Below are 12,357 nucleotides of genomic sequence, written 5' to 3'. Positions count from 1 at the left end.
CCCAGTGGTGACACCAAGAGATGCAGGGTCCGGATCCATCCGCAACGTGAAATGGGAAGAGCTAAAGATAACCTCGGAAATGCTTTCCCAAAATATTAACAGCTATGACTGAGTTGTCTCTCTACTGGTAAGGGGTAAGGGTAGGGGGTAAGGCTGGCAGGCGGAGAAGCGCGTGGGAGAATTCGAAAAACTTTTAAATCTGACCTATCTGTGCCTTTACTAACCCTTTAGGTCTGGAAACCCCTGGCTTCTACCGAGAGGCCTAGCTTCTGAGGCTTCTCCTCAAATTTCAAAGTTAGCTCCGAAGGCGTGACCCCACCTAAAAAAAAAAAAAAAAAAAAAAAAAAAAAAAAAAAAAAAAAAAAAAAACAAAAAAAAAAAAAAAAAAAAAAAAAAAAAAAAAAAAAAAAAAAAAAAAGGAGTGGAAGCATTTTTTGGCTCCTGTCTGAGACCTGGATGGGTGGAAAACACAAAGATGCCATCTGCTAACCGCAATCGCGGCTCTGAACAACAGACTGGGAAGCATCAATCCAAGGAAGAGCTAGGGGTCCTGGCTCCAGCACGGGGCAAAGAGGAGGGGACCATTGACGTAATGCAGCTCTGACGAGAAACGAGAAGGGGGTATAACAGGTTGAAAGCACTTGCACACCCGGTGGGGAAGTGACACAGATGAGACAACGATGAAGAAAGAGTCAAAATAACAAAGATACCGTAAAACCATGCGGAGAAATGGAAAATTGGGGAAGGCGTAGCGGGGACGAAGGGAGGCACAAAAGAAAAGAACTACGGCGGGAGCCAGAAAACGAAGTGGAAAAGCCTTCAAGGTGAACACGTAGGAAAAGGCGCAAGCCACCCAGCAGAATTCAGTCCCAGCAAAGTCCAACTCAGCCCTTCCCCGCCTCACGGTACCTTCAGCTTATGGAGCTCCACCGTCTCCGACGCCATCTTGTTACCCCTCCAGTCCACTAGGCCCCCACCCGCAGCCTCGGCTTCCAGGAGCTCCCGCCTAGGCGCAGACAACCAAGGCCGACCAATCGCTGCCACTCTTACTCCCACCTCACACTATCAGCTCTTCCCATTAGTCAACAGCTGACGTCGCTCTCGCTCTTCCAGGCAGCTTTCCCCACCTCTCGCAAAAGGTGGGACAGGGAGAGGGGCGGGTTCCGCACTTCCCGACCGGCGGAACTGGAGACCAATTGCGCGGCTCCATTGCAAACTGCCAACCAATGGGTGGTGGCAGCGCTGATTCTGTTCCACCAATAGAAAGAGCGCAGATGGGCGAGGGCGGCTGCTTCCTGGAGACCGCAGGTGTGGAAGCGAGCGCCGCTCCTCGAGCCCCACGGGCTTCTGAAGCCAGCAGGTAGGGGCGGACGGCCGACTGGAAAGGGGTTCTGAGGAGAACTGGTGAGGGCCGAAAGGTGGGGGGGAGGAGGGAGACAGAGCAGCGGCGAGTTAAATACCGAGAGAGGAGCTCTGAAGAGAGCCTTGAGAACAGCCAATGAACGACAAACGAGAGAGGGAAGCTGGGAGGAGCTTGGGGTGGTTTCATAGCAGGGTGTGAGGAATTTAAGTAAGGGGGAGGGACGAGATCTGCTTCCCAAACAGACCTCAAGTTTAGAGTTAGCACGACTTCAAGGAGCCAGGTTCAGACGCTCAGAGCCGCCCCTGGACTCGGGGAAAGGGCTCCATCTCTCAGGATGCTGAGCGCAGGTCCCTTCGTAGCTCAATCCAAAAGCCACGGGTAAATACTTGGCAGCGCCCGACGCTTGAGAGAAGGAATTGGGATGTTGCCTGCTCACATGCCAAGGGGAGGAGAGACAGGACGGGCAAGCCCCAGAGGAAAAGGTGGGAATTAGTAGTTTTATTACCACAACGTTTCTGAGTGGCTCCTTGTTTCCCATGACCTTCTAATGAAATTCTGGTGCATGTAACCTCTCTCTGATTTCTTATAAGCTTCTTCAGGAAAGTGAGATACTTGTTTCCCTTGCTGCTTGAAGTCCCTGCCCCAAGCCTAGGCGTGTCCCTTCAAGTTACAGTTGAAGTGTAAGGATCAGAGTAAAGATTACTATTAATGTCTTGAAGAGTAGAGAGGACCCATCTCGTCTTTCAAGTTTTCTTCCCTAAGTCTTCAGTTTTTCCTTTGTGCGCAGTGGGGGAAGTTCTTTCCCAATAGAGGTCAGGGGATTTGGACTATTCAGGAGACAACTTGGGGGAACAAACTCAAAGAGGTGGAGAGGAAATTGAGTAGGACTCCTGCCTGATCCCCCACTGTGGTAGGATGAATGTAGGGGTGGCACACAGTGAAGTGAACCCCAACACTCGAGTGATGAATAGCCGGGGCATCTGGCTGGCCTACATCATCTTGGTAGGACTGCTGCATGTGGTTCTACTCAGCATCCCCTTCTTCAGCATTCCTGTTGTCTGGACCCTGACCAACGTCATCCATAACTTGGTGAGCACTAAACCACACCGTTATACCTAACCCAGGCTTTTCCCAACCAAAACCAAAGCACCAATTATTTGGGGATGTATGTCTTCCTTTGGGGATCTCAGTGTAATTCTTGGGCTGAAGGACCATTTTCTGCTTCCTCACACTGCCCCCATCCCTCTTCCCAGGCTATGTATGTCTTCTTACATACTGTGAAAGGGACACCCTTTGAGACCCCTGACCAAGGAAAGGCTCGGCTACTGACACACTGGGAACAGATGGACTACGGGCTCCAATTTACCTCTTCCCGCAAATTCCTCAGCATCTCTCCTATTGTACTGTGAGTCCAGGGGGAGAGGTGGGAAATGCTCCAAGTGCCAAGTACAAACACCCACAGGGAAGTTTTAAAAAAGCAGACTACTCACTTAAACACTTTGAAGATAAGGTATGATCTAAATCTAGGAAGAGCAGTAAAGAAATGGAAGACAGTAAATAGGTTTTCTTTGCTGTCCCTTTGGTGGTAGGGGAATGGAGAAAGGACTAAGAAAACGCCAAGTAAAACCAAATGGTGTTACACTTCCAGAGGAAGTGAATGAATAAAGCAGAGATTATATAAATCTGTGAAAACTGTTGGGAATGGAAACAAAGGGACTCTGACATATAGGCTTCAGCTGTCATTTGCCACATGTCATTAACAATTAAAAAACACTCTAACTTAATCTCCAGTTAAAGGTGTCATCTGATTATCTCCCCAACCCCAAAGTAAACACTGTTAAAGTGACTGGAATATTTTCAGATATTCTAGGACTACATGCAATAAAACTGGTCATTTAAAATAGAAGAGAAAGTCACTGGAAAGGCATAAATACGGATAGGGAAGGCCAGCTTCACTCAACCCATTTCTTCTCTCCACAGCTACCTCCTCGCCAGCTTCTACACCAAGTATGATGCTGCTCACTTCCTCATCAATACAGCCTCATTGCTCAGTGTACTGCTGCCTAAGTTACCCCAATTCCATGGGGTTCGTCTCTTTGGCATCAACAAATACTGAAGGATGGGGCTGGGGATGACACTGGACCAAAGGGCTGTAACATCCTTTCCTTCTCCATACTGTCTTCTGTATCTTGAAAGCCTGAGAACTATACCACCTTTCCCAAACTCCCAGGAAGAGAACAGATAGGAAAATGGGCCTCCCTGGGCCCAGCCCTGCTAACAGCAGGTTTCTTTAAATCAGGAAAGGTGGGAAAGATAAGGGCCAAATCACTCTTTTTTCCACAGAAGGAAGCCAAGTTTCGGCAGCTTGTTTGGTGATTTAAGTTTTTCTAGATCTTCCACTCCCACTACCTTCCAGCTTTGGTTTACTGTGTATTTTCCTTATAATAAAGATAATTTTTTTTCAGATATGACTACAGTTCGGTCAGCATAAAGGGTTGGGAAATGTCCTCATAAGACTGGGGAAGAAACAATAGTAACTTTCTGTATAAAACTTCTCTAAGGTATTTTTTTTTTATCCCCTCTCCCTTGGTCCAGTAGGAGATGCCCTTCACTCTCAGCTAAGAGTAGGAAAAGGATTCTCAAGTGAGAAAAAGGGCTCCACTATATGGGCAAAGAAGAAAGGGAAGATACAGGTTGCCAGTTATATATTTATAGAAAGATAATCCCCTGGCTTTAAATAGATATGTACATACAAATATGAACAAACTTAAAAAAATACAAACCCTTGGATCATAAAGGGGCTGCTGGGAGCCCCTTTTTCCTTCCCTCTCACCCAAGGGCAGAGGGCATGAGTCTGCTTTTTAAAAATTATCAGTTTTGGCCATCCCTGCAGCAAACAAGCATGAAGTTGGGTGATTACCCACAAGGTGAATGTCAGGAAAAATGTAGAGTTCCCACTCTTTGAATTCTATGTATAATCTCCTATAATTAGGGCTACATGCTTTCTTGTTCTGTCTTTTAACTAGTATGTTGGGGTAAAGGAGGGGGCTCCCTCCTGAAATGGGTCAGGAAATCAGATAGACTTACAGTTTTAAAAGAGGGGGGGAAGTGTCATCTGCTCTAGAAGCAAAAGACAAAGGCATACAGACCCCAGGGAAATACCCAGTTCCCATGCTACCATGGGAGATACTGTCCAGCCCAGATCCAGGCTCTAGGTTCTTTGCTCTAGCCACCCCCTATTTCTTTGGTATTGTCTAAAGACAAGTTTCAGTTCCTAGGTGCTGGTGGAGGAGGGAGAGTGGTTCTGGGGCTTCCTACAGGTACTGAGTGAACAATTTGAACTTAAAATTTTCCCTTTTTTCAATATTTAAAAATAAACAAATCAAAACTCCATCCTGTGCTATACACAGCCCTTTTGACTCCCTGACATTGATCTGAGGAAAGAAGAGAAGGGGTGTCATCGTTGGAAGGGCCTCCTCACTTTCTTCCGCCGCTTCGGTTTGGCTTCTCCCTTGGGTACTGTGCTGTTGGGCTTAGAGGCTGCAGTGGCCCCAGGGCCAGGCTGAGGAGCTGCAAAGAAGTTCCCATTGGACATCTGGCCTGGGGGTACTTGAAAGATCCGGCTCAAGAAATCTTGAAGGTCTGCAGGAGGGGCTTCTGGGGCTGCTCTGAGGGGACAATAGAAGACATAACGAGGCAAGAAATACTGAGTTATATTGTTACCTGTTTATACCTAAGTTAAAGACATACTAAGTCAGTTGCCAGACTTCTTAAGGGTGAGACATCTAGGTGTCCTAAACGGCATGTCGTCTGAAATCATACTCAGAACTAGAATAGCAGGTAGACTGTTGAAAGAAATAATACTTACCTCTGCCGCCCACTGGTGCCTGGAATCCGAGAACCAAATGAGATGTGATAGGGGACTCTATGAGTATCTGGGGAGATTCCTACACGCTGGCATCCAGCCCACTCTGCAAGCATGAGAAATAATTAGCCAAAACATTATAGTTTTGAGCGTACATAAGCCCATATTTCTAGAGAACAGAAGTATACCTGTGATGTCATACACCTTTCCATCCATTAGCGCAAAATAGGTGATCTTGAGGCCCAACATGCTTGACTCTGCCCAAAAGTCTCCTTCCTCAGCAGGATGCAGTCTATTACACTCAGCACAGTATCTGGCACTTTTAGGTTCCCGGTCCATTTCAAACCTCCTACAACCCAACACAACAACAAAAATTCCTTAATTTGTCAAGCCTACGGTGTTGCTATAGTATCATCGTTATGATCACTTCTCAGCCTTTTGGCTAAGATCAAGTGTATAATATTTTTTTTTGTTGTTTATTTTTGAGAAACAGAGACAGAATGCGAGTGGATTAGGGGCAGAGAGAGGGAGACACAGAATCCGAAGCAGGCTCCAGGCTCTCAGCTGTCAGCACAGAGCCCGACACAGGGCTCGAACCCACAAACTGTGAGATCATGACCTGAGCCAAAGTCGGACGCTCAACCGACTGAGCCACCCAGGCACCCCTAATATCCTAGTTATTAACAAAGATGGCTGAAAGATCTAAAATTATCTCCACTCAGTTGTTACATATGCCTACAAACACCCTTACCCTCAGCCTTCTATATTAAATCTAAAAATAACTTTTTTTTTTATTGCTAATTCAAATCCCCAATCTCTTGATACGATGGCAAAAGCAGAAACCTCAGGGTCTTTTTACTCATCATCTATATCCCCCAACTACCAGAAATACTCACAAGGAGGTCTTTGGCTACCCAATCCCTAAGTTGTGGCTGTCCCATTCCTGTCCTATTTCATACCTATGCTTTCCCTGGCATCGGCTGCACATCATAGTGTTCATTGCCTCTTTGAGGTCATCCTGCAGCTTGGACAGAAACTCATTCACCGACCGGCTCAGCTCATTCTCTGCCATTCGTTTCCTAAGAGAAGAAAACCTTTGTAAATGAGAGGGTATTGAGCAAGGGACAAAGGGAGATGAATCTTTTAGCCTCTTGAGGCTCCTGGCCAGCGAGAAAGATAAGCAACCCCAATTCCCTCCACCTCAGAGAGCCTCCTCCAGCCACAAGTCCAGGGACCTCTACTACTGAAGATTACTCATTTACCCCACTTTCCTATTTCCCACTTACATTTCATATTCCTTCCGCCTTTCAGGATTGCTGACAATGTCCCAAGCTGCCCGCAAAACCTTGAAGGCCTCCTCGGCCCGGGGATGATGATTTTTGTCAGGATGAACCTACCAAGACAAAGATTTCCTCACAAATCCATTCCAACTCTCTCCCCATCTTAGGTCAAAATAACCTCATATCAAAGTATTCTCTTTGACCACCCTTTTGGAGAGTCAATACACCTAGATAAATAATTGCTCTAGCTCTGCAAATAGTTTCAGGATCAAGACCCAGGTCTTATATTAGCTATATGACCTAGAATATTGTATCTATCACGGATTATTGGGAGTATCGAATGAGAATACACATGATGTACATAGTACAGAATTTGGCATTAGGGTGATCCACCATCTCAGTGTGCTTGGGATTGTCCCAATTTTAGCACTGAAAGTTCATGTCTCAGGAAACCCTCAATCCCAGGCAAACAGGGATGTATACACTACCTGGTATACATATACTAAGCCCTCACATTTTAGCTTTATCATCAATCATAAAGAATTCCAAGGATATTATATCCTCAAACTCATTCTTTTTTAACTAGAAAATTCTCATATATACTTCCTACAACAGTTTGCCTTTCTGTCCCCGAAATGAAATATAGCATATTGTGATCCTCACAGGCCTTTTACCCACTTTTCAACCTTTTCTCTAAGACAAATAGTATCCTTACTTCCTACAGCTTCTTGATTGTTCCCATCCTTATTTTCCAAAGGTACAGAATAAAGCTAGTCTCCTGATGATGCCAAATAAATAGAATGCTGCTAAATCTCCCACATATCTAAGCTTAGAGAACAGCCTTTTAGTCATGGTCACTCTGGGCCTAATAAGGGCAGTGAGAGGTTCCATAAAAGAAGCCCACAGACACTGGCCCAGAACAAGGAAGAATTCTTACATGTGTTACAGGTGTGTTGAAGATTGGGGGACTTAACTCCGTTTCTACTCCAAGAAAATAAGTTGAAAATGAAAAATTTTGTGACAATATTTCCCAAGAGAGGATTATCTGCTAAAAGACATGAAAGTGAGGGGCGCCTGGGTGGCTCAGTGGGTTGGGTTGGGTTGGGTTGGGTTGAGCGGCCAACTCTTGATTTTGGCTCAGGTCATGATCTCGTTGTCGTGGGATCCAGCCCCATGAGCTTGCTTAGGATTCTCTCTCTGCCCCTCTCCTGCTTGTGTGTGCTCTCTCCCTCAAAAAATAAACTTAAAAAAAAAGAAAGACATGAAAGGGAGAAAAGAGCTCTACTACTAGTATCTAACTGAGTATAAGCTGTTGTTCCCCACTCTTAAGAATATGCCCCCGTCTATCCACTAAGGGGCATGAATTTCCCACCAAACTAATTTAGTCCTCTGCTAAGTTACACACCTGGTATATTACTGTGTCTTGAATAGTTAATGGACACCTTGGTTACTCATTCCTATTTGGTGTCATGCAATCATTGAGGTAATTTACACACCATGATTTTTTACCAGTCCAGTTCCATACACTCAAATAGGCCCCCAATGGAATTTACACACATTACTTAATATTCATAATATAGTTTAACTTACAGAAAATAGCAATAATCATCACATCTAAAAATAATTACCTAATATCTACTAATAGCAATTTGATTGCATGCTCGTGTTAAACCATTTCCCTGAAGCATATGGGGCATCACAACTGCCATCTGTACCATGCCCTCTTATCAACAAAAGCAACCCTATCTTGGGGTGCCTGGCCAGCTCAGTCATTAAGGCAATTGTGACTCTTGATCCCGGGGTTGTGGGTTCAAGCCCCAAGTTGGGTGTAGAGATTACTTAAGGCTCGCTCAGTCAATTAAGCATCAGACTCTTGGTTTCAGTTCAGGTCATATGATCTCACAGTTGGTGAGATCAAGCCCCGCATTGGGCTCTGTACCAGCAGTGTGGAGCCTGCTTGGGATTCGCTCTCCCCCTCTCTCTCTGCCCCTCCCCTGCTCACACTCTAAATAAACATTAAAAAATAATTAAAAAAAAAAACCAGACAACTGTATCTTCACGTATGACATACATATGTACACGCCTCTCTATGGTTTATGCTCTGTTCTCTTTCCTTTTCCCACTCTACATTGCTGGTCCTGAAATACGTTTTCTTTCACCTGGTCCTGGAATAATCACATGCATTTCCTGAACTTTCCCACTCTAGGTCCACATTTGCCTCTCTGGGACAGTTAGCTGGATTTCCCCATGTTCAAAAAACCCTCTTTTGTTCAAGGTAGAGGAATTGACAGGCTATCTGACTAGGCCTTTTCTCCACCCTAGTTAGAGGGACTTCACCTGGAAATTCCAGGGTGAGGGGTCCAACATTGAACCACTAGGTTCATTTCTTTTTATTAAGAATCTCATGACAAAAAACTTAAAATGAAGGGAAAGTCAGATCCCATAGTGAAGGGGAAAAAGTCTTTATGACTGTTTCCTAAGAATTAAAGTTACTCCAGCTTCAAGTTGACTTTTTACTCTGCCTTCTCTTTATTCTACTCTCCCTAAAATTGGAATAGAAAATAAAATTTAGGGGCGCCTGGGTGGCGCAGTCGGTTAAGCGTCCGACTTCAGCCAGGTCACGATCTCGCGGTCCGTGAGTTCGAGCCCCGCGTCGGGCTCTGGGCTGATAGCTCAGAGCCTGGAGCCTGTTTCCGATTCTGTGTCTCCCTCTCTCTCTCTGCCCCTCCCCATTCATGCTCTGTCTCTCTCTGTCCCAAAAATAAATAAATGTTGAAAAAAAAAAAAATTAAAAAAAAAAAAAAAAAAGAAAAGAAAATTTAACAAAAGAGGAAAAGGAAACAGAAGGGAATACTCACCATCACTGCCAGCTGCCTATAGGCCTTCTTCAGTTCAGTATCTGATGCTGTGGCTTCAACCCCCAACACATGGAAAGGATTTAACTCATCCTCAGGAACCCCAGCCATGGTCAAGAGTCGAGCCACTTCTTCTTCAGGCTGGCAGTAGCGACCACCAGCTATAGGTGCATTCCCCTGCCTGTCAGTCCTTGGCTTGACCCAAGGCAACTCCAGCCAACCCCACTGAAACATTTTTACCAACTGTTGCCATGGCCTGCTATCTCTCAGCAGAATCAGGCAACGCTGCAGGGTGGGAAAATCCAGCCAAGAAAAGAGCCAAGTGGCTTTACCCCTCCAGCCTAACCTGTCACCCAGTCCCACCAGAAACCGCCAGCCCAACTGTAGACAGCCCAACAAGAGGGCCAGAGCCAAGAGGAGCAAAGCACCCAGTAGCCTAAGAAAACGGGTTAATAGCCCTGCCCCATAGCAACATCCTTGGCTCATAAATTGGAACATCACCTGGGCCCAGGCCCCCAGCCGCCCTGCCCAGACTCCCACCCAGACTCGAAAAAGGTCCAGATCACTGCCTTTCAGCTGCCTGCATGCATAGATGAGATGGCCACAAGTTTCCACATACTCTCCCACCAATACCAGCAGTTCAATCAGCCACCAGAAGCCTGCCTGTCCAAGCTGACACAGTTCCTCTGCTCCCCATAATCCCAGGCCTCTGCGCTTATCTGCTTGACTTCGTTTCCGGCCCAGCCTATGTCGGCCAGGGGACCTGGGATCTCTGCGTCCACCTTCCCGAGTATCCTCCTTGGCTGGAATGCGGTGCCGCTGTCTCCGAGGTGGTTTCTTTCCACTGGGCACACGTGAAAAATCACTGGGGAACTTAAGAGGTTCCTCATCATCATATTCCTCTTCCAACTCTTCATCTTCCCCCAAAACTGGAGAGGTACAATGGTGGCAAAAGTTGCTAGAAGAGCTATCTCCTCCCTCAGAGTAAGGCCCTTCAGGGATTCCAGGGGTTCCCTGGCAGTTGCAAGCAGATGGAATGGAAAGAAAAGAAGGGTTCCCATCCTCCTGGTACCCAGCCTCATTCTCTCTTGAGAGTTCCTGGTCCACTCCTGACTCTTCCTCTGAAGATGCCTCACTCTGATCAGGGTCCTCTCCATCCCTAGGGGGTCCTGGACCCCTTGGGGGGCCATGGCTTGGATCCGACCAGTGGGCTGGGTTTGGGGGCTGTGTGTACTTAGGACTAGAGTGCTCTGTGAGGCAGCGGGTACCATTAGAAGCAGGCCTCGCTGAGTCCCTGAGTCCTGAGAATGAAAGTATTTCAGGGTCCACAGAGGATCCTAAAGTCCTGAGGGAGGCGCCACCACTGTGGTGGGCTCCACACAACCCTCTTTCTCCGGGGTGCTTCTGGGCCATGACCCCGGGGCTTCCTGAGGATTTTAGGTCACAGCCATCATGATAAGTTCTGAGGCCTGTAACGAAGGTATTAAGGTGGAGGATGATCAAGTATAGGACACAAAGAGAGGGGCTAAATTATCTTAAATTGGGGATACAGTTAATGCACCCACCTCCCTTGTTTTCTCAGATTCTTCTGGAGCGTTCGTTGTCCCCAGCAATAAGCAAATACTCCATTAACCACAACCATGCTCCCTCCCCTCCTCCAAATCCCCTTAGTTTTTCTTCTTCCCCCAGAAAGCTACAAACCAAAATCTGGGAAAGAGGGAGGTACCGTAAAGGGTGTGGTCCTAGGGTCACTCGTGGGGGAAAAAGGGAAAGACGACCGGAAAGGGGTGCCGCAGGCTGCCCGAAAGGGTGGGGACCGCGCGGCTCTTAAGAAAAACCTGGGGGACCGAGCTTAGGGTTGCAGCTGAGAAAGACATCCAGGAAACCCTTGGGCTGGGTAGAGGGGGTAAAGGTAACGTACCGGAAGAGCGGCGGTAACTCCTCCCCCTCCAGCAGCTGGGCCTAGGGCCAGGGGGAGCTACGAGAGCAGCTCCCCCGGCTCCGCCTCCCGCTCACGCTCTGCTTCCGCCTTCCGTCCCCGCCGTGGCCACCGACCTACGGTTACTTCCACTTCCGGGGTCACCAGGGAAGAGACGGGAAGGAAACGAAAAGGCGGTTGGCGGAGGCGCGAGCCAGTCCAGCAAGCGCTGAGTCAAATCGGAGGAGGCGGTCCTAGGGAACACTGGCCCCTCCCCTTAAAGGGCTCTCTGCTGCCGCCCTCCGAGTGCTGGAGTCCTATCCCCGCTGGCTGCACCGCTGGTGGGCGCTGCAGCTGTGCCTGCGGACTGGGGGCAGATTTTTTCAGGGTTCCTCTGGCTGTATTCTTGGGCTTTGTAGAGACTGGGAGATAGAGGATAGCCACCGAGCCACAGTCTGTTTCCTTTGCAGACAAAACCAGGGAGCGTAGAGGAGCCACCGCCCCGATCCTTTCCCTGCTGCCTGTAGCGAGGACAGAGGACCTTTTGTATCATGCGGAGGTGGAGCGGCGGGGAGGACGCCCCGGGCTAGCCCCCACCCTGGCCTCCCTGCACTGCCCCTTCTTTCCCAGCAATCTTCGGCCTCCCCAGCGCCAGACCCAGCTGGCGAACTGCCCGGTATAACTACAGCTCCCACGGCCCAGACCCACCCCTCAGGACGCAGCTCCCAGGCACGGTCACGGAGCGATTCCAGGCGACCAGGAACGTAGCTCCGCCGGGCTCAGGACCCGAGCGGAGTGCCAAAAAACACTGCACTCATCTGCATGCTGCTTTGCGTCTCATTTGCATACCGAGCTGCTCTCGGTCGACGTCTACACGCGCCCCCGCCCCCACGCAGACCAGACTTGGGTCCCCTCTCTGTCGGTCCCCTCCTCTGCACACGCCTCTCTCGTTAGTCCCCCTTCCAGAGCCCGTCTTGCTCCGCAAGTTTTTCCGCCCATGAGCCCCTCGCCGGCGCCCCCAGTCCTGTAAAAGCCCCTTCCCCGGGTCCCCGTCTCGACCACCAGGTTCTCCAGAA

General features: G+C 48.2%; 3 protein-coding genes across 8 annotated transcripts in view; 1 reads left to right on the top strand and 2 right to left on the bottom strand.

Moving 5' to 3' along the window:
* Positions 1 to 1,125, bottom strand: part of SARNP (SAP domain containing ribonucleoprotein) — a 55,041-nt gene extending 53,916 nt beyond the window's left edge. For both annotated transcript variants that reach the window (XR_005795509.1, XM_040491800.1), the window contains exon 1: positions 910 to 1,125. Coding sequence is in view for 1 of the 2 variants with exons in the window: in XM_040491800.1 (XP_040347734.1) it covers positions 910 to 945 (36 nt within the window). In the remaining variant the exon portion in view is untranslated. The remainder of the gene's footprint in view (positions 1 to 909) is intronic.
* Positions 1,126 to 1,249: 124 nt separating this feature from the next.
* On the top strand, positions 1,250 to 3,829 carry ORMDL2 (ORMDL sphingolipid biosynthesis regulator 2). 2 transcript variants are annotated; one of them, XM_040491801.1, is made up of 4 exons: positions 1,250 to 1,360; positions 2,278 to 2,452; positions 2,617 to 2,768; positions 3,344 to 3,829. In XM_040491801.1, the coding sequence occupies exons 1-4, from the start codon at positions 1,275 to 1,277 to the stop codon at positions 3,477 to 3,479; spliced, it is 549 nt and encodes a 182-aa protein (XP_040347735.1). In that variant the 5' UTR covers positions 1,250 to 1,274; the 3' UTR covers positions 3,480 to 3,829. The 2 variants fall into 2 exon arrangements, with proteins under 2 accessions (XP_040347735.1, XP_040347736.1); XM_040491802.1 differs by having other exon boundaries at positions 1,296 to 1,360; positions 1,954 to 2,452.
* Positions 3,830 to 4,051: 222 nt separating this feature from the next.
* Positions 4,052 to 12,141, bottom strand: DNAJC14 (DnaJ heat shock protein family (Hsp40) member C14). Of its 4 annotated transcripts, none has more exons than XM_040491790.1 (8): positions 11,990 to 12,141; positions 11,285 to 11,802; positions 9,367 to 10,832; positions 6,515 to 6,621; positions 6,188 to 6,307; positions 5,417 to 5,577; positions 5,232 to 5,334; positions 4,052 to 5,031 (listed from the first exon to the last, which is right to left on the bottom strand). In XM_040491790.1, exons 3-8 carry the CDS (start codon positions 10,774 to 10,776, stop codon positions 4,821 to 4,823), a joined length of 2,112 nt encoding a protein of 703 aa, XP_040347724.1. In that variant the 5' UTR covers positions 10,777 to 10,832; positions 11,285 to 11,802; positions 11,990 to 12,141; the 3' UTR covers positions 4,052 to 4,820. The 4 variants fall into 4 exon arrangements, with proteins under 4 accessions (XP_040347724.1, XP_040347725.1, XP_040347723.1 ...); XM_040491791.1 differs by having other exon boundaries at positions 11,285 to 11,433; XM_040491789.1 differs by having other exon boundaries at positions 11,285 to 12,141.
* Between the last annotated feature and the right edge of the window lie 216 nt (positions 12,142 to 12,357).

Source organism: Herpailurus yagouaroundi, unplaced genomic scaffold (genome assembly GCF_014898765.1).
Source record: "Herpailurus yagouaroundi ecotype Mexico unplaced genomic scaffold, PumYag 182, whole genome shotgun sequence".
Lineage (NCBI taxonomy): Eukaryota > Metazoa > Chordata > Mammalia > Carnivora > Felidae > Herpailurus > Herpailurus yagouaroundi.
The sequence above is the reverse complement of the archived record's forward strand: the minus strand, read 5'-3'. Positions and strand labels throughout refer to the sequence as shown.